Raw genomic sequence first — 21,854 nt, forward strand, 5'->3', positions numbered from 1 at the left:
GAAGAACCAAGGTCACTTTTGTCATCATTTACAAGTGGCAGCACCAATCTAGTCCTTACCTTAAGCTAGAACAAACACTGGTCCAGACTGGAACACCCACTCCTCCGGCCTTGAACAAGGACCCCATCATCCCAAGCTCTAGGTTTCCTTGTCTGTCAAGGAAAAGACAGCTCACATTTTTCTGTGAGAAGCAAATGATACCCTATTGCACATGTGCTTTGAAGAGCAGAGAGAGTTATAAAGAGAAACTGGTTTTCTAAGCTAAGTAGGGTATCATTCAGGCATCAAGGCAAGAGGCAGATATTTCCAAGCATGAACGAACTCTTCTTTTAAAACAGTACCCTTTGAAAAAAATAAAAAAATAAAACAGTATGCTTTGAAAAAGCCCAGTCACCATAAACACAATGAAAAAGAATATACCTGAAACAAAAGGAGGGTATGACTAATTTCACACAGAATACTGTGGACCATTTTGAAGCAGTAAATGTTTAAACCATCACGGAAATGCCAATTTCCTAAGAAAATATAAATTGCCAAAATTGCATCTCCCCCCCAGAAGTAGGAAATGTTAACAAAGTTAACCATAAAAGAAATTAAAACATCAAAGTTCTACTTCCAAAATAACCAAGTCCAACCAGTTTTGTAAGCAAGTTCTTTAAGTCTCCAGGAAACAGATAATTAACATTCTATACATACTTTCCCAATATACACAGTAAAAAGATGTAAATCCACCCAAATTATCTTAAAAGCCTAAGAGGGGAAGAAAAAAAGCCCTGGAAAGCCCAAGACAAAAAATCTTAGGTCACTCATGAACATAGATACAAAAGCCTAAATAAATATTTGCACATTAAATCCAGCAACATATTAAAATAATAATATGCCATGACTTGTATGATAGATTGTATTATAATTATGAAAACATTTGTTGCCCCAACTCGCTGGGTACTTTTCTGCAGGAGGATTATACATCTATTCACTGACATCAAGCTCAGCCACTGACTGGCTTTGACCAATGAAATGTGAATAGAAGTAACATATGCCACTCCTGAGTAGAAATGTTAAGATGTTCCAGTATCTCTCTTTTCCATCTACCATGAGATGCTCCATCAACGTGGGTCCTAGAATTAAGAAGACATGAAATTAATCCTTTGTGCTCATATGGCATGAGCAGTAAATAAATTTCTATTGTAATTCCCTAAAATTTAGGGATTGTTTGTTACCAGAGCAGAATTTAGCTTAAGCTGACGAATACAACAAAGACTGTCCCCAAAACACAAAGAAAATATTAGAAATATTAATGTAATTAACACATTAACAGATAAAAGGAGAAAAGCCCTATGATAATCTCAATAGATACAGAAAAGGCATTTGATAAAATTCAATATTCATTCATAATAAAACAGTTATGAACTTAATGTATAAGGGAATTTCTTTAACCTGATAAACGGTACCCACCAGAAACCAAAAGCAAACAGCATACTTATTAGGAACTTCAGAAGCATTCCCATCCATGAAAGTCAGAAACAAGGCTATGATCCTCCTATCACTCCTTTACTCAACACTGTACCAGTAGCTATACTAATGCAATAAGAAAAGAGAAAAAGACACAACAGGTACATTGTTGACAGTAAAGAAACAGGACTATCAACCTTTGCAAATAAAATGATCTTCTAGCCAGAAAACCCAAGAAAAGTAACTGATAAATAATTAAAACTAATAAAAGAGTTTATAATTTAGTCAAGGATTAACCAATATTCAAAAACAAATAGCTCTTCTATTCCCCAGCAATAATTATTTGATAACATTTCAAATGAGTGGGGAAAGGGTGGATCACACAACAGGTAATATTGGGATAACCAGCCGACAATGAGAAATAAGCATAAATCCAGATCCCTGCCGACAATGAGAAATAAGCATAAATACAGATCCCTACCTCATACCACAAGTCCACTGAAGATCTAAATATATAAAAGTTTAAGGATTATTTTAAAAAAACATAGAATATTAGCTTTATGGGTTGGGGTAGAAATAGATATTCTTAAATAGGTTATAAAAAGCACAAAATTGATGGGGCATCTGGGTGGCTCAGTTGGTTAAGCATCTAACTCTTGGTTTCAGCTCATGGTCATGGGATCGAGCCCTGCATAAGGTTCTGTGCTGAGCATGAAGCCTGTTCCTCTGCCCTACTGCCTCCCCACTTGTACTCTGTCTCTCTAAAAACAAGACAAAACAGAGTATCAATATTTGTTCATTTTTTAACATAAAGCTTCTACATGTGAAAAGACCTCATAAACAATGCAGCTGTCTGAAGGAAATATTTGCAATTCATATCATGGACAAAAAGACTATTATCCTTAATATAATTTTTTAAACTCATACAAATCACTAAGAAAAAACAATACCACAAATGTGGGCTAAGGTTTAGGACAGACAACCCACAGGGGAAAAAAGACCTGAAATGTCTAATAATCATAGGAAAAAATATCACTAGTTGGGAAATGCAATTAAAACAAAAATGGGACACCTGGTTTTACATACCTGGTGACAAAAAATTTTTTTTCACTACACAGAACGATGGCAAAATTGCATAGATACAAGTATTCTCATATCCTATTTGTGGGAGTGTAAATTTGGTAGATCTCCTTTCAGGATAATTTGGCAGTATCTTCCAAAACTGAAAATACTATGCCCCATGATCCAGGGACCTTTACACATGTGCACACAGAGGCATTGTCTATGTTCATCATAGCATTGTTTATAATAATGAACAATTAGGGGGCAGCCCCGGTGGCACCGCGGTTTAGCGCCGCCTGCAGCCCAGGGCGTGATCCTGGAGACGTGGGATCGAGTTCCACGCCGGGCTCCCTGCATGGAGCCTGCTTCTCCCTCTGCCGGTGTCTCTGCCTCTTTCTGTGTGTGTGTCTCTATGAATAAATAAATAAAATCTTTTAAAAAAATAATGAACAATTAGAATCAACAAAATGTCCATCCTTGGCAAAGTAGATACTTAAATGAAGTGTGGTCATACAATGAACTGCTATCTATCAGTTAAAAGGAATACACGAGACATATAATTTACACAGAGAGTTCTTTTGTTGTATGAACAAAAAGCAAATTAAAAGAGAATGTGTATAGGGCAATTGCAATTCCATTTATTTAAAAATATATATACATACAAAATACTATATAATTTACATTCACATATTGTGGATATAGAAATATATTTTGTTTTTTTTTAAGATTTTTATTTATTTATTCATGATAGACATAGAGAGAGAGAGAGAGAGGCAGAGACACAGGCAGAGGGAGAAGCAGGCTCCATGCCGGGAGCCCGACGCGGGACCCGATCCCAGGACTCCAGGATCGCGTCCTGGGCCAAAGGCAGGCGCTAAACCACTGAGCCACCCAGGGAGCCCCTGTAGGAATATATTTTGATAGGACAAACACCAAATTCTTCTTCTTCTTCTTCTTCTTCTTCTTCTTCTTCTTCTTCTTCTTCTTCTTCTTCTTCTTCTTCTTTTTTTTTTTTTTTTTTTACAAACACCAAATTCTTAAGGGGTGGTCAGAATTAAGAAAACAATCACAGGAAACTCTAGTTTTATCTGTAAAGTTCCTTTACTTTTAGGAGAATATTTTTAAATTAATTTTTTAAAACCTGAGGATCTTACACCAATTATATTGTTACTTTCATCCACTTAATAAACTTTTTTTGCATCCTTATTAAATACTTGGATGCTATGGGGATACAAAGATGCAATCTCTGTGAAGACACATGGTCACATTATTAGCAAACAAGACAAGTGTAATGATGGCAGTAAAGAAGCAAACCAAAGTGCTTTGGGAATTCAGAAGACAGAAATTTACTAGAAAGGGCAGGGAGTCATAGATAAGACAGTAAAATCACCAGAAAGCTTCATTAAAGGGAATTACCCAGACGCTGGGTCTGAAAGCTTTGACAACTTGAGAGACAAACTTGAGAGGAACAAGAGAGAAACACAATTCTGAAGACAGCAGATTGCACAGAGGCCAGAAGAAAAGCACAGCATTTAAATGCTGAAATAAAAGAGCTGCCAATCAGAATTCAACATCCAGGGATGCCTGAGTGGCTCCGTGGTTGAGCATCTGTCTTCGGCTCAGAGCGTGATCCCAGGTCCGGGGATCTGGTACCACATCAGGCTCCCTGCAGAGAGTCTGCTTCTCCCTCTGCCTATGTGTCTGACTCTGTGTCTCTCTCATGAAAGAATAAATAAAATCTTTAAAAAAAAAAAAAAAAAGAATTTTACATCTAATAAAAATACCCTTCAGGAGTGAAGGGGATGAGAGAAGCCTAAAATGATCCATGTGGTGATAAAGATATCAGTAAGAATACACACTTAATATAGATACAGATAGTTACATATAAAAATATTCATAGATATTTACATACACACGATTAGTAGACACATAGCTCTGTCTGCTGAGAGAGCCTAGAAGGGACATCTCCACAGCAACAAGCACACCTAATGCCCAAATCTTGGTTTCTAACACCAAAGAGCTAGGGTTCCATAAAGAAGTGGCTGTTTCTATGACTGGAGCAGGATACATATGAGATGAGCCTGCAATATCTTGTAGTGCCAGAAAGTAAAAAAGTGTTCAAAAAAGAAACACACTGGGACACCTGGGTGGCTCAGTGGTTGAGCATCTGCCTTTGGCTCAGGCTGTGATCTCAGGGTCCTGGGATCGAGACCCACATCAGGCTCCCTTCAGGGAGCCTGGTTCTCCCTGAGCCTATATCTCTGACTCTCTCTCTGTCTCTCATGAATAAATTAATTTTTTTTTAAATCTTGAGTTAAAAAAAAGAAACATACACATGCGCGCATGCACACGCACACACACACACACAAACATTGATGAGGGTATGTCAAAGGGACATAGGAGCCAACTAAAAGAGCCAATGGTCAAAGCTGGGACAATTTAATAACAAAATTAAGTAGTATCGGATAATCAAAAGTGTAAAATCAATACCCATGAGTCCGTTTTGATACATATAAATAATTGAATAAATTAATAAAGGGCTAAGGGAGAGAGGAAAGAATTCTCCTGTGCAGAAGAATTCCAAATAGATTAAGGATGATACTCTAAAGAAAAGGAGTACAACTCCTTACTTGTAGCTGCCCATAAGGACTTCCTTCCAAAGAGGAGAGCATGGAAGGGGGGGAAAGAATCACTTTACAGTGCAGAAACCTGACAAACACAACCTCTGTCAAGGGAGCAAGGTCAACACCAACAGTTATAAGTCATATTGATAATGTATACCACTGATACAATGAGATGGAATGGTACATGATTCCTGTGGTTTTCCTCCCTGAAACCTATGACCTCAGTCTAGTGATGTAGAAAAACATCACACAAATTCTAGTAGAGGAGCATCCTAAAATATACCTGACTGCACTCCTCAATACTGATAAGATCGTCAAAAATGAGTCTGCGAAAATATCACAACCGAGAGGAGCCTAGGGAAATATGACAACTAAATGTAATGTCACATCCTGGGTGGAATTCTGGAACAGAAAAAGGACATTAGGTAAAAACTAAAGAAATTTGAATAAACTATAGTTTATTACTCTTGTTAATAATAACGCACCATCATTGGTTCATTGTTGTTCATAACAAACATGATATTAATGTAAGATGCTTATAACAGGGAAAATAGTTGGAGGCAGGGGACTCTATATATTTATTTTTTCTTAAGTCTAAAACTGTTCGGGATCCCTGGGTGGCTCAGCGGTTTAGCGCCGCCTTCAGCTCAGGGCATGATCCTGGAGACCCGGGATCTAGTCCCACATCGGGCTCCCGCATGGAGCCTGCTTCCCCCTCTGCCTGTGTCTCTGCCTCTCTCTCTCTCTCTCTCTCTCTCTCTCTCTTTCTCTGTGTCTATCATAAACAAATAAATAAAATCTTTTTTTAAAAAGTCTAAAACAAACAAACAAAAAAAAAAGTCTAAAACAGTCTATTGATGTCACCATAAAAACCTGATAGAACTGAAAGGATAAATAAATACATAATTATAGTTAGATACTTCAACACTATTCTCTCAACGGCTAGAACTAGCAAAGATAAAGAAGAAACCAACGTCTAGAACTAGCAAAGATATAGAAGAAACCAATATCACCACCAACCAACATAATCTAATCAACATCTATAGAACACTCCACCCAACAATAGCAGAATACATATCATTTGCAAATCCCCATAGATTATGTGCCAGGATAGACCATATCCCAGACCATAAAACAAACTCAACAAATTTAAAAGAATTTAAATCCTAAATCCAACTTTTGCTTGAGAAACAAAAGAGTTCAAACTTCTTATCTATTTATTTACTTAGTGAATGTATTTATTAAAGTACAATTAAATCTTTTTTTGAGGCTGGCATACAAAAGGAAGACACTGAAAGCCTGATAGAGAAAGGGAGGGAGGAAAGAAAGAGAAAATCTTATCTTGGACCTAACAAGGTTTCTTTTTACTGTTAAGAATCAAAAATCAGTGATACTCTAGAATAAGTTACAATCTTATTTTATTCACTTATTCAAGTAAATTAAAGATACTTTCTATGATTTGTTGGGGGTGTTGTTGTTGTTGAATTCAGAAAAAACCCCGGAGAGAAACCAGTACACACACGTTCTCCCTGCAGCAAGAGGGCTGTAGTCCCATATGGCCAGCAGATGGCGCCCGAGGATTGTTTTGGACCACGAGTTGGTTGCTTCCGGACAGCCCGGAGTCCAAAGCCCATCCTCCCCACCTCCCCTAACCTTGGTGAGCGCGGAGCCTGTGTCTCTCTCTGCAACCTAAGGATCCTCAACAATAACCACTAGGGTAAGGATAGTGAGAATGCAGAGAGAGCAAGTGTAGAAAATGCCAGCGAGAAGCTTGGCTGAAAGGAAGGCAAGAGACGGTGGCAGAAAGAGGAGGGGGGTGACAGGAAAGACAAGGGCATCTTGAAATGTGGATGGGAAGGATGGAGTAGAGAGAAGAGGGAGAGGAAAGAATGAGGCAAGGCCCCTGACTTTGGGACATGGGAGGCACAAGGGAGAGTCACATACTTCCTCTGTGTCAGGGGGATTGGGGGCGGTCACTATCAGGATGGGTGTGAAGACTAACTCTTTGTAGATTTGGCAAGGAAGTTGCCTCCAGTGGCTTATGTTGAGACTATGAAGCAGGAGACATTGTTGTCTGTTGACAGCGAGGACACAGGGGGTCCATAGTAGTATGAAGGGAGAGAGCTGACAGGGGAAACCTGGGCGGGGGCAGGGGGCAGTTGTCTCAAAATTGCTCAAATACCGAGCTTGCTGAAACAAAATATGCCTGACATTTTGCATCCCCTAATAGAGAGCCAGGTTTTGAAAATCAGTGCCGGTAAAATCAGTGTTCAGCAACCACTACCAGAACCATGAGAGGCGAGACCAGCTTTTGTATCTACAACTCCAATTAAATAGTATGAAGCAGGGCTGTGATCAACCCTTAGCTTCTTACGTTAGATGCCCACCATGAGCTTAGATGCCCTGGATGCCACCTTATTAGGACCACAACCCCTCCCATCTGTTGAGATTTGATTACCCTACACAAATCAGGAGTAGCCTCAACAAACAGCACAGCCAGTCATTACGAGAAAACACAGCCTCTTGTAACTCTACCATTATGTTTGGCAGACCATTACTTAAGCAGGCAGTTCTCTAGACCTGAACCAGCAACCCACCTCGCTCTGCACCTTGAGGTTACTCTTGGGCTCATCTCAACAGGCCCAAGTAAATGCAGGGTGACTCAAAGCAGAAATGCTTCTCTCCTACATTTGCCTGTGGGCAGCACAGACATTCCAAGCAGCTCCCACGAAATAGGAGCTAACTGTTAACCTGTCCCATAGCAGCAAAGGTGGGAAGACATAGTACCTGCCAAGTACCCCAGGCCCTTTGAAGAACATTTCTGAGGCTTCCACAAGACCACAACTGAATTCCTTCCTCATGGTTTCACTGATGCCCATAGCACAAGACATCATGTAACCATCCTACTAGAATCTTGTGCCAGAAAAGATATTTCCTTTCAAGTGACTTTCTTTCTTTCTTTTTTTTTTTTTTTCAAGTGACTTTCTATAGGTGACTTTTTCTATAGGCTCAGTGGTTGAGCATCTGCCTTTGCTCAGATCGTGATCCTGGAGTCCTGGGATGGAGTCCCTGCACTGGGCTCCCTGCAGGGAATTGTATAACAGGTGTTGATGTGGGTGTTGGCCTGCACATGCCACATTTGCCATCCATGATAGAGTCCTATGAGTGTCCACCAATGCCAAGGCTGCTTCAGAGACTTAGTCACAGCAAGGAACTCATCCTATGTTCCCAGTACATCTAGTCTGTCTCGCTTCAGAATGGCCCTTGCTTTTATCTGCTTCAAATCTGGTTTCAGAGGTGCAAACATAAATGCTCCCCACATTATGTGATTGTTGTGGAGGCAGCAACTGGAAGGCTGTGGCAAACTCCATGGCCATGCTTCCCGCACCTGTCCCCACCTTCCTCCCAGGGTAGCTCCCTCCCCCTCGGATGGCATCCTCTCCAAGCTGCGTAGCTTTGAACAGTCCCACACAGTTCTAGGAACCTCCATCTCCTCTGCAGTGAAATAATCCCCACCTCCCTCACATGGCTGCAGATGCCCAGATGAGGGGACGCAGGCAAGGGGTCTGATAAATGGTGACATGCTAGTAAACAGTAAATGTAAGGCCAGTGCTTATCACCAGGCAGCCAGAGGGACAGAAGTAGGTCCTTCCTCCCTTTATCTGTCTCAGGATGTGTCATCTCTGCTGCAAGGAGGAAATTCACTGGGTCAACACAACTGTGTATTTTGGGATGGGAGAGTGGGGGGAAGGGTGTCTTCAGACTCTTTTTAAACTTCTTAAATTGAGTTATATCATACACACAGAAAAGTGCATAAATCTTCAGTGTATAACCCAATGCATTTTTAAGAATGTATATACCCAGGACACCTGGGTGGCTCAGTGGTTGAGCATCTGCCTTTGCTCAGATCGTGATCCTGGGGTCCTGGGATGGAGTCCCTGCACTGCGCTCCCTTCAGGGAGCCTGCTTCTCCTTCCGCCTGTCTCTGCTTCTCTGTGTGTGTCTCTCATGAATAAAAAAATACGATATTTTTTTTAAAAAAAAGAATGTATACATCCATTCAACCACCATCCAGGTCAAGATACAGAACATTTCTGTAACCCAGGAAGCACCCCCATACTTCCTCCCAGGCACTACCCATCCCCCCATATCTAATACTATGCTTGGGTTTGTAGGTTCTTGAATCTCATATTAAGAAATCATACTGTATGTAGCCTTGGTCTGGCTTCTTTCATGCAACCTAATGCTTTTGAGATTAATTGACATTGCAAATACCAACTTGTTCTTTTCTATTGGTACAGAGTATTCCATTGTATGGATGTACTACACTTTGCTCTACTATTGATGGACATCTGAGCTGTTTCCAGTTTTTGGCTATTATGGACTATGTTGCTATGTACATTCTGGTACATATGTTTGGTGGGCATATGCATTCATTTCCCTTGGGTGTATAGCCAGGAGTGGAAATGAAATGCTGGCGGATGCATGCCAGCTATATAGTAGAATCTGCCACACGGTTCCCCAGTGTGGCATATGCATTTCCACTCTCTCCAGCAATGGCCTCTAATTATTTTTTTCGGCACCAGCCTCTTGTTTTCAGTGCAATAAATAGAAAGAGCCTGCAACGTGGACTCAGATCTCAGTGACCTTAGGTGCCATTACTTGACTCTTACAGGATTTGTCTCCCGGTGGGAATAAATTGCCTTCCCCAGCCTGAGTTGGCATCCATATCAAATTAAGAGACCCATGCACCCTGTATTAATGACTGACACCCTGCCTGGTAGGTGGCTGGCTCTAAGTGAATATTCCCTCCCTCCCTTTTTCCCCACACCTGAAGCTCCTTCAACATGCAATCACAGAATAGACATTTATAGCCCTTTCACCCTCATGAACTTCTTTAGAATTCCTCTGCCAGTGATCCTGAGAATCTACTTACTATTTTCTTCCCCCATACTTATGTGACAGGCCACTTCTACCCACCCCTACCCCTTTAGTGGGGAAAACCCAGGACAGAGAGCTTCCTTTGCAAAGTAACTGTGGGCCAGGAAGGAGACACACCCCTTGGCCAAAGAAAGTCCAAACTTACAGTGTCTCTTTAAGCACCATTATGAAAGACCTACAAGATTCATTATGTTAGGGCACCTGGGTGGCTCAGTGGCTGAGTGTCTGCCTTTGGCTTGGGTCATGATCCCAGGGTCCTGGGATCGAATCCCACATCAGGATCCCTGGAGGGAACCTGCTTCTCCTTCTGCCTGCATCTCTGCCTCTCACTCTGTGTCTCTCATGAATGAATAAATACAATCTTTAATTTAAAAAATTCATTAAGTAAAACAAGCAAAATGCAGAACGAGATGAATACTCTGTCACCTTTGCATAAAAAGGAGAAGGCCCCACATTTATCTTGACATACTAGAAATAGATACACAAGGCATTAATCGCATGAGTTGTGGGGAGCAGCACAGCTACTGGGGACAGCTGGGGGAGGAGAGGTTCCCACAACCCCTTTCATGACTTTTGAGCTTGCACCACATCCATAGAACCTCTTCTCAAAAAATGTTTATATACTTACAATTTTTTGTTATGTGTCAGGTGATTATGAATCCCTGACAGAAAGTCCAGGTGGATTGACCTTGGCAAAGCAAGGATGCCTATGAGCTATGTGCACGTAGTAGTTGTGCGAGCAGGGGTGTGTGTGGAAGTGGATGCAGGTAGGCCTGTGTGTAGGCGTGTCTACGTGTTGGACAGCTCCAGCATGACCAGAGGTAACACGGAAGAGGATGTAACGTCCTATCAGGAGCAGTGTCCCACACGTCTGAGAAGGGAGCCCCACCTAAGTTCACACAGTTAGACTGGGGGCAGGGAGGCACCTGGATTTTCATGACTTCCTCCACCACCAAATCCCTTAATTTTATATAATTCAAATTCTATCATTAGCAACCTGGAGCCAGGAAATGGCTAAATGTTCTTTAAGGTTCTACGCCTGTGTACAAGATGTAGCTGTGTGTAGGTATAAGGGTGCGGGGTGGTGTATCATGTAAGAGTGAGTGTATGGAGGGGTGTGTGTTTGTGGGTGCATGCAAGTATGTGTGTGTGCATATGCAGGTGAGTGTATGTATGTGTGCACGTGGAAGTGTGTGTGGGAGGTGAGTGTGTGTATGTGTGCTTTCACGCAGCAAAAAAAAAAGCAGAGAAGAGTATCTTCTCCCCAGTAAGTGATAGGCCCTTGGAATACAGCAGGTGGGTAACACTTAAGGACATCCTCCCAAATGGCCAGACTATCCACCTTCCCAGAAGTCAACAGTAGCCACCCCGAAGGCCAGACCTAGGGCCCCATGGCCAGGTGATACTCACTATTAATACATCTGAATTTAGCATAGAGCCACAACAGATGCCCCCTCCCCTAGAACTCACCTTCACTCCATGTGGCCATGCCACCCAGTAGGGCTCTGAGAAGTCCAGCAAAGTTGGCCAGTGGGCAAACAACAGGCCCATCCTGAAGGAGCTGAGCTGAGCAGTGAGGCGCCCTGATCCCTGAGGGGTCTCGCCAGCAGGAAGGCAAACAACCACAAGCAGATTGAGGTGAGGAGGTACTCCTTCCAGTAAAGGCAGATACCTTACCTTCTGGGGGCACAGCCAGGTCACAGCCCTCCCATCATCCCCTCATTCAAAAAGGATGTGCTAAAAAATACTAGAGACACACATACACACAAAGAGGCTGAGGTAAATGGAAGAGAGAAGCTGAGGAGCAGGAGAAGGGCAAGCCTCTTTTATTATCCCAAAATGCAAAGTATTGAAGGCACTTACAATAACAAGGCAGGAGGGGGGTGGGGGTCAGAGCACAGAGGTAAATCATCGGGTCCCCTCCCTGGTCACCACCCGGCATGGAGAAGAGGAAAAGCTACAGGACCAGATCTGAAGCCAGTCGGGGTGTCTACCTCTACAAAAGGTACAAATCCATTCTACAGAAGATTAGAAAATGAGGAGCACACAGCAGCAAGGGGCAGGGCTGGCAGTCACAAGTTAGTGGCTCTGTAAGGAACACACTCGGCAGTGAAGAGGGCCCTCAGGTCCCCTGCTGGAAGAGGTCCCGGTACATCTCGATGAGACGGGCAGCCTCGCGCTGGCCAGAGAGCAGAGCACCATGGGTGGTGGAGTAGTACTTGCGGTGAGTGGCCTCACCCGAGAACAGCACCTGCATGGGCTGGGCCAGGGGACGGGGAAGTGAGGGTCGAGGAGCAAGAAAGGCTAGGAGGCTACCTGTCTGCCCCCAGGAACCACCCCCCCCACATCCATACTACAAGTCAGAGAGCAAGCATCTGAGATGCAGGTATTGCTGCTTCCACAGGATGAGGACTTGCCCATCCCACCTGGCCACCTTCCCCTGTTTCTTCCCCAGACATCCAGGCCTCAGTTCTTTCTGCTCCGAGGCTGTCAGGAGTCCTGGTTCTGCAGTCCTGGAGGCTCACTGTGCCTCTTACTAGTGAACTCAGGGCAAGTGGCTTAACCTCCCTAGACCTTGATTTTGTCATCTGCAAAACAGGTTTACACCACCTACTTCTGAGGGTGGTTGAGAGGGTTAATTGAAATAATGTATCTAAAGTACTTAGAACCTGGAAGAACATAAGCACTCAATAAAGTTAGGCGGTAATTTAACAAACCTTTATGGAGCCCCTATTAGAGTCCAGGGACTGTTCTGGGCACTTGGAAGATAAAAGGTGACCGGGCTGCTGCTTTGAGGAGTTTCCTTGCTGGTGGGGAAGCCAGACACGAAACCCAATTACTAAAAGGTGCCACGTGTGACATGACGGGTGTTTGGGCAAGGTGCTGAGAGCCCAGAAAAGAGGCCCACAGTAAGGGGGACTGCACAAAGTTTCCCAGAGGACAAGACCATCAGGCTGCTTCTCAGAAGATGCTCGGTAAACAAACAAGCAAATGACATTTCAGGAAGAAGGAAAAACGGGGGCAAAAATGCACCAGAGCAAGGGACAGTGAGAATTTTGGTATAGCCAGGGCTCAACCTTAAGAAAGCAAGCTCTCTAGGTGGGATCCAGGTGAAGTACGAGTGCCTGCATCCCAAGCTTGAGTTCAGGCTTTTATCTCACTGTATCTCAAACTGAATGTGCAAAGGCACCAACCGAGGACCCTGGGAGAATGTAGTTTTTAATTCAGCAGGTCTAGGGAGTGCTGTGAGTCTGCATTTTGAAAGCACTCTCACTTGATGCTGGTACTGCTGGTCCACAGACCACTTACTTTGAGTAGGGAAGCTTTAACCCACCAACAAGGAGGCGGCAGAGGCAGTTAAGCTGTAGGAGGGCGGGGTGGGTGGGGTGCATATTGTGGCAGAAGGCAAGCTGCCTACTCCCACATCCATTCTCCTCTTTCTCCTAGTAACAAAGCCCTGATTTTTACCTGGGTCCATTGTCATCCAGAATAAAAATGATGCTTCCCAAACCCTTTAGCAGCTGCTATAGGCAGGTGACTAAGTTCTGGCCAATCAGCTTCAAGTGCACTGTTGTTTAGAGGCACTGACTCAGCCCCGAGGGGTTCCCCTCTTCTGTCCCTCTACCTGTCACAGACTTGAGAGTGGCAACCTTACAGCCCTCTAGAACCACAGAGTGGCCCTGAAGATGGAGCTGGGTGCCCATGATACAGGGTCCTGACATCTACCTCTGGATTTCCCTTTGTATGAAAGAAGGAAACTGTCTGGTTTAAGCCCCAGTTACTTTCCTGTTGTGTTGCTTTGTGCTGTAGGCACCAGTCCTAACTGATGCAGGTGACAAGTGAAGGTTTGGTTTTCAGGAAGGTGGCTGTAGCAGCAGGAAGGGCCTCTTCCTCTCTCCTGCTGAGCACAACCAGGGCATGCACAACACATGCTGGAAATCTTCTTCACCAATTACACCAAAGAATCGTCTTAAATATAATTCTGTTGGGGTTCTAACATTGATTGTATGGGTAGGCTTGGTGGGGGAAACTCAAAATCCACTTTATAAGAACAGAAATATATACAACGTTTCTCTCAGATTTATTATTTTTCTCTATTATTTATTATAGAGTTGATATAATTTGGGGGAGGGTATTTTTTATTTTATTTTCTGAAACATATTAGGGGGAAAAAGTAAATAAAACATATTGGGGAAACTTACTTCTTATTGAATCACTGCTGTCCAACAGAACTTTCCATGATGATAGAAATGTTCTCACACCGCAGCCACTAGGCACATATGACTATCAAATTTGAAATGTGGCCAGTGCAACCAAGGAACTAAATATTTAATATATTAATTTCAATTTTAATTAGTTAATTTCAATTAAATGTGGTTAATGGCTACCATATAGGACAGCAGAGCATGAAATGGCTCGGCTCTTACAACCTCAATAAAGCGTTTAACATCTCAATTTGATCCCATTTTTTCTTCCAGATGTTAAGTGCACTTCTTTCTTTTCTCTTTCAACACAGAAGTTACTCCATCCATCTCAGCTTGGCACCCCTCAGTGAGCACCGCCCGCCCTCTCCCCGGCCAACCAAACCCACATACAAAACCCCTGCCCCCAGCCCCACAGGCCCTCCTCACCCTGCACCCATGCTCACCGCCATCTTGGAGCTCTCAGTGTATGGCAGAGGCTTGGCCAGCTTCTCTACGTCTGCCCCACTGGAGCCCACCTGCGTGTACGAATAGGAGCCTCGGAAGTATGGGTTGCTGCCCCAGGCTGAGCGCAGGATTCGCCGCGGTTTGGGAATGTTGGGGTTCCCTGTTGGGGAAGAGCCAAGAGGAAGGAGGATAAGAAATGGCTGCACACCGAAGACACCACTGAGCAGGCAACCACCAGTCCACCACCAAGGCCAGGCCCCTGCGGGGAGGCAGGGGAGACGCAGGAGGAGGGAGCAAGGCTGGGGCTCCAGCTGTTTAGCTCAAAGTGCCTCCTTGTGGAACCAACAGATACCCTGCTATCCCGGCAAAACAGCTCATCACTTAGGGGCCCTAATTTTCCTATAGGAAAAAATATTCCAGCTCATCATGTTTCCTCTTCCCATTTCAGGGGCTCTCATCAAGCTTTTCTGGGACAATGGATGAAAAGTGTTCAACTAAAAGAATCAGACAGTGAAATGCAAATCCATCTCAGAGCAGGACAGTATGAGTAGGAAATGGGCAATCTGAGGTTTGGGGGTGATACCTGAGTTTTTTTTTTTACCATCACCCCTTAGAAGAAACACAGTGCCCATGGTTCTGCATGTTTCTTTTTTTTTTTTTTTTTTTTTTTTTTGGTTCTGCATGTTTCAAGTTCCAAGGCGGATAGTGGGGAGGAGCCTGCCATCTGTGAGCCCAGCCCTGCACCCCCTTTGGCAGCTCTCCCAGTAGGCATGCCCCTCAGCTCAGTGGCACAGTCTGGGGCTGCGGAGAGATCCAGCAGGTGCAGGAGATGCAGAGGAACGGAGCAGAGGATGGGACAGGACCAGGGGCTGGGGGTGGACCAGGGCTGGGAGGCCAGTGCAGGCCCAAGGCACGGGGAACACACCTGTAAACTGCCGCAGCATCTCTGTGCAGATCTCAGCCACCGCCTCATCATCGCACTTCTCCATGACAAGGGCCTCCTCCCCGCAGATCCAGCCGCTCAGCACGTGGCCATAGCGCTCAGGTGGGTAGAGCACGTCAAAGCCACAGATCTTGCGGTACCAGAGCTCAGGTGGGTAGGTGAGGGTGCGGCTCTCCGCCTCGTCCTCCCACACAAACTGTAGGCTGTTGCACTCGGGGCCCCAGAAGGGCTCCTCAAATTCCAGAAAGATCTTGTCAGTGGTGCCGATGCCCAGGCGGTGGATGGCAGCCACCTTCTCAGCAGGCAGGCCTGGCCGGAAGAAGCTGGTGTACTGCCTCTTGAGCACACCCAGCGACACGGTCACGATCACATGGTCCGCCGGGATCACCTCACAGTCCTCACACTCCACCAGCACTGGCCACTGCTTGTCCTCATCCCGCCCATCCCCCCGGGGCTCCTCTCCCCCCTGGTCGCCCTCCCCGGCGTCATGATTGTGGTCACCTTCGCCTCGGGGCTCAATCTCAGGGCCCCGGGGGCGGGCCGAGGCCTGGTCCCAGTGCACACAGCGGACAGGTTTCCCCAGCTGGATGACGTGGGTGGGGATGCCCTCAGCCAGCAGCTCCACAACCCGCATGAAGCCGGAGGGGATGATATGGTGGGCCCCGGGGATCTCGGTCCACTCCCCAAAGGCGCTCAGGGACACCTCGTCCATGCTGTGTGAGCTACTCTCACAGCTCTCCACCTGTGGGAAGAGCCAGAGAGGAGCTGGGTGACCACCAGGGCCTGGCCGGGGTCAAACAGGGCCTCAAAGCAGCACCACCCCCCTTGGACCCAGACTCCCCAGAATCCGTCTTCCTCCCACTGGCACCCGTATTCAACAAAGCTCTGGGCAGACAAGGATACCTTGAGGTACTGCTGGATCATGGCGAGCTTCAAGCACTTGGTGGCCTCCGGGTCCTCAGGGTCATCCCTGATGCGGTTGCGCACCTCCTCCCGGGTGAACACCCCCACGCTGTTCTGACTCTCAGCATTGACAGGTTTACCATGCCGGAAGAACTCCTGGGTCAAGTTATAGACCTGCCAGAGAGACCCCAGGAGACTGGAAACACACTCCCTCGCCCCACCTCCATCTCAGGCCAAAGAACCCCAACTCAAAAGTCCCCACCTTCCAGGTGTCCCCAGATAGGCTGAGCCCACAGCTCCTCTTCCTTGGTGAGTCAGTGTGGCACTTAGTGCTGCACTCTGGCTGTACCAACAGGGCCAACGTTCAGGCTGGCAAGCTGCCCTGGGTAGCCAGCCTCCTTGCTTCCAGGACTGCCCTCTAGGACCCTCCTGGGTCTGTGAGGGAGGGAGGGAGCCCTGGAGGCTCACTTGCTGGGCCCTTGCTGAAAATAAAGTGGAATATTTGGTACCTGGTGGGAGAGGAACCGTGTGGCCACGCAGACCAACCACTAGAGAACCCAGGTCTGCATGCATTTCCTTTTTCTCAGAACCACATACCCAAATCCTTTCCCTGCCACTCCTGCCCGAGCCTTTCTGCTTCACCCTCTCCCAGGGGGCCAATGTTTGGGGGGGAAAGGGAGCAGAAGGAGCCCCGAAATCTGAGCTCCCAGGAGATCCTCCCAGGCTCTGCTTGGGTGCACACAAAGTGCCCCTTTTACTTCAGAACCCAGACTTATGTAAGCAAGATGGCCATGTTGGGGCAAGATGTGTGGCAGGAGGGAGGCCCCAGTGTGCCGAGGAATGAAAATACATTTCACAGGCATATTCTGGCAAGAACTTCAACCCACACCTTATCAACAGAGCAACAAACAGGCCCTTGGAGCACAGTCCTGCTGCCTCTCCTGCCTGCGGGGCGCATAACTCCCACCAAACATTGGGCTGGTCTGCCTGAGGAAAGTGTAAGTGAGTCTTGGGTCAGGCATGGCATCCCTAAAGGGCAAGGTCTGAGCCCCAACATTCACTCAACAAACATGTACTAGGCTGTGCCAAACACAGATTATAATGGTGAGCAAGACGGACATTCCCCTGCCCTCACTCAAATGGTTTCTACATGATGCTCTGTGACAGGGGAGAACACAAGGGTTGTGAGATCAGCCCAGATGACCTTGGACAGGTGGCAGTGAGAGAGAGAGGAAAAGATGAGGGAGAGGAGAGAGAATGCAAGTGGCTCAGTCTTGCAGAAGTGGACAGCGAGGAGAAAGTTACAAGAGATAACTTTGAAAAGACAGGCAGGGGGTGGAGTAGGAGAGATTAAGAGTCATGTCAAGAACTCTGCACCCTGGTATCACTGAAGGGTTGTGAGCATGAGCGCACACCCACTCTCCCTCCCAGTACACTGACAGATGTGGGCTCCTTGGCCAAACTCTGTGACTGGTGCCAATTTGTGGGACTCCTCCTCCTAAAGTGAGTTTGAACTTGGTCAGCCCACGTTCATGGCAATGATGTCTGCCCTGTACCCCAGCCCTGGTATAGGCCCTGGGGCTGCACAGTAGAGGAAGGAAGGTGACATTGCCCATCCCCCACCATTCCACTCAAGGGAAAAGCCTCTACATGAGATAGAAATATGAATTAAACATGTCTCTGAGTATACAATATAAAGAAGAAAAGGAGTTAAATTGTTTGCTTTTCCTCCCTACAGTCACAAGATGCTGGGCATTTGGCCTTAACTGGAGTCCTCAGCAAATTCCTCATCCGGCTACTAACTGCCAAGGAGTCAGGCTTTCAGCTTGCCTCCTCCTCCCTGGGTTTTTTCCTTTGGTGATAAGCAACATGGTAGCCAGTCTTCAGCTCATGTTGACTAAAGGCTGGAATGTACAGCTGGGAGTGATAAATTTAGTCTATCTACATGATTCTTTGTGTCAAAAACCAACCGGGTCAGCCTTAACTGAACATGGCTTTGTCATATAACTAGTCTCCTGTCCTGGATTAAATTACATCTTCCCAATGTGACCAAAGGAAATGGTACAAGCCTGTGACAACTAATACTTACCCCAATTTTCATTAAGCGCTTTTCATCAGGATCTCATTTAATCCTCACAACACTCTGAAGTAGATTTAACTATGTCCATTTTACAGGTGAGGAAAGTAAGAGTCAGAGAGCCTCAACAACTTGCTCAAAATCATACAACTAATAAATGATAGAACTAGCATTTGAATCAAAGTAGTCTTGCTTCAAGGGACCAAGTTCTATATGATACTAGTGCACAAACTCATTTATTTGTTAACCAATATAATACTTTCAAATGAGCAGCCCTTCAAAATCATCACCTTCAAAGGAAGGCTGCATATTTATTATGAAGCCACCCTCAGGCAGGACTTCACATGTTTAGAGCATGCCTCTTCAGAATGGCCTCCAGCATTGGTTAAGGGCCACACAAGGAAATCTCTCTTTCCTCATGGCTAACACGTCCTCCTTCTGAACCAAAGTATCACGGCTCCAACTGATAACCCACCTTAACCATCCTACTCTCCACAGCTCACACTCTTAGCTTTCAAAAATCAAACCCACAAACAGAAGCTGATGATGATCTACTTTTAAGCACATTTAAGAGAATGAGCAAGTCATAGACCCTGAAAGTCATTCTCAAGAGGCATCCATGCTTAAAGCACTCACAATGACCTGGAAATCAGGATGTGACTAATTCTCAGTAAGCCAGAAAGGTCTACTTTGAAGAATATTAGTCCTTATCTGCTCATTAACAATTTGGTCTCTTTGTCCATGAGCGAGAACAAAAAATACCATGGGACTGCATGCAACATATCTTGTGGGTGCACATACAGAAGTCACTGTGTGCCTGCCCTCCACTGAGCAAGGACTATCCCCAAAGCAAGAGTCATTTCTCCTTTCCCATGCCGGAGAGACAGAAAACGCACAATAGGTGCTTGTTGGCCAATTTACTGACCTGGAGTGAAGGATCATTACACTACAAATGACAAGCTATCAGAAGGCAGGACCTACATGCTACCTTGCTCTTTAAGTGCAGTTCACAGCACCACTGAAAGATACTAAAAGCGTGAACATTTTTTTAAAAATCTGAATTAGGGGCTCCTGGGTAGCTCAGTGGTTGAGCATCTGCCTTCAGCTCAGGTCATGATCCCAGGGTCCTGGGATCAAGTCCCACATCAGGCTCCTTGCAAGGAGTCTGCTTCTCCCTTTGCCTATGTCTCTGCCTCTCTCTCTGTGTCTGTCATGAATAAACAAATAAAATCTTTAAAAAAAAATTTTTAAACCTGAATTAGACAAAGATGTGTGCCATTGCCACTTCTATCCAACACTGTACTGGAGACACTAGCCAGTGCAATATGGCAAGAAAAGAAATAGGTTGTCTCAGGCTGTGCTGTCCAATAGAGTAGATACTAAACACTGGTAGCAATTTAAAATTAAATACTTAGTTCCTCAGTATTAGTAGCTACATTTCAAGAGCTCAAGACTCACATGTAGCTAATGATTACCCTACTGGATAATATGGGTCTAAAGCATCTCCATTATTATAGAAAGTTCTACTGCACAATGCAGGTCTGAGGATTAGAAAGAAACAAACAAAATTATCATTTTTTGTATAGTATTATATACACAAAATTCTAAAATATTATTAGAATATAAACTAATATGTTGATATAATATTAGCATTAAAATATTGCTAAATATTTATCAGGGTAGCTAAAATTAATATATAATAATCAGTTATAGTTCTATATGCTGGAAAAATTAGAAAATAAAATTTTTAAAAAATCACCACTTACAAGAGTATCCAAAAGCAATAACAATAATCACCACTGAAGCACCTAGTAATAAATCTAACAAAATATTTTTTTAAGATTTATTTATTTATTTGAGAGAGCAAGGGGAGGGGCAGAGGGAAAAGGAGAGAAATCTTTAAGCAGTCTCCCCACTGAATGCAGAGCCCAATGCAGCCGATCCCAGGATCTCAAGATCATGATCTAAGCTGAAATCAAGAGTCAGATGCTCAACCAACTGAACCACCCAGGCCCCCTCTAATAAATGATGTTTAAGGCCTTTCTAAAGAAATATTTAATCATCTATATCAATGGTCTCTTATCTACTACTTCTCCACTCATAATCTCCATTCTGTCCTCAAATTGTCCTGATTTTCCAAATACAGGACCCACAGAGTGTGCAAAAACATGCACAGAATCACAGACCGCCACAGGTCACACAACTCTCCCCATTCTGCCAATGTGCTCCCTGCCTCACACAACTCATGTGCCCAGCTGCCTTGCTAACACCTCACCTCGTTGTATAAATCGCTGAATTCCTCAACCACGTCCTTGGGGATCCTGCGGCCACGGTTGGTGAGGTAGCAGGCCACGCCATTCTTGGAGTAGAGGCTGATGCGGCCCACGCTGCGCTCCCCATCAGTTGTCTCTTCCAGGAGGCCATTGGCTTCTGCTAGATGATAGATGGGATTCCCATGGGAGCCATGGATCCAGGTGGCTCCCAACTCAAAGGTGGCGTGTCCTGATGGTGACAACAATAGGCCCTTAGAGGGGCAGGGACTCCTTCAGAGAGGGCCAGAACACTACCTCACCCTTCTTCCTCCAAGAGGATCCTTTCACCCCCACAATAGGGCAGGAAGGGAGTCAGGTCCTTGTCTGGCAACCAATCAAAGTCTTCAGTGAAACGTTCCCAGTGGAAACTACATGTAGCACAATATGGGTTCTGCTTCACAGCTGAGATAACTGCCACCCTGAATAACTTTGTGATTGCCCCAGTTACTTCACTGGACTAGTTAGAAGGCTCTCTTTGTCCATCCTGTCTTTGTCTAACACAGCACCAGACACTGGACCCTCCTTCCTCATTGGTGACTCAGGAGATATTCTGTGGGCACCTGAGGATACAGTGGTCCCAGTAAGGGGAGTGAAGTTACCTGAAATACCCAGTAAGGAGACCCAGGAGGAGGGCCTCTGGCCCAAGGTCCTCATCTGACCTTACTCCAATTCCTCAACATCTCCAAGGGCCCCAGACTCTAAGCCCCGTCACAGACAGAAAGTGGCCCCCCTCCCAACTCAGTCTGGGGCAGAGAAGAGACAGTTAACATTCTAGTCTGGAATACTTCTCCCCAAGGACTCCCCAGGCAGTCTAAAATAGACTTCCAGAGAAGATTAATCTCTCTCATCCTAAGGCAGAAGAACATGACAGAACCCTGGAAGTCTGACTAG

At 45.1% G+C, this 21,854-nt stretch overlaps 1 protein-coding gene across 8 annotated transcripts in view; it reads right to left on the reverse strand.

Moving 5' to 3' along the window:
• Positions 1-453: 453 nt before the first annotated feature.
• The window catches only part of SMOX (spermine oxidase), a 58,903-nt gene continuing 37,502 nt past the window's right edge, over positions 454-21,854 (reverse strand). For 5 of the 8 annotated variants that reach the window (XM_038571697.1, XM_038571693.1, XM_038571694.1 and 2 more), the window contains exons 3-8: positions 20,927-21,153; positions 16,575-16,748; positions 15,654-16,413; positions 14,728-14,888; positions 12,797-12,886; positions 11,860-12,339 (exon numbers count right to left, since the gene is read on the reverse strand). In XM_038571697.1, coding sequence (XP_038427625.1) covers positions 12,202-12,339; positions 12,797-12,886; positions 14,728-14,888; positions 15,654-16,413; positions 16,575-16,748; positions 20,927-21,153 — 1,550 coding nt within the window. In that variant the 3' untranslated portion in view covers positions 11,860-12,201. Of the gene's footprint in view, positions 1,119-11,859; positions 12,340-12,796; positions 12,887-14,727; positions 14,889-15,653; positions 16,414-16,574; positions 16,771-20,926; positions 21,154-21,854 lie in introns of those variants that run through there. The other 3 variants (XM_038571700.1, XM_038571699.1, XM_038571698.1) reach the window with 3 other exon arrangements.

The sequence above is a fragment of the Canis lupus genome, chromosome 24, assembly GCF_011100685.1.
Source record: "Canis lupus familiaris isolate Mischka breed German Shepherd chromosome 24, alternate assembly UU_Cfam_GSD_1.0, whole genome shotgun sequence".
Classification (NCBI taxonomy): domain Eukaryota; kingdom Metazoa; phylum Chordata; class Mammalia; order Carnivora; family Canidae; genus Canis; species Canis lupus.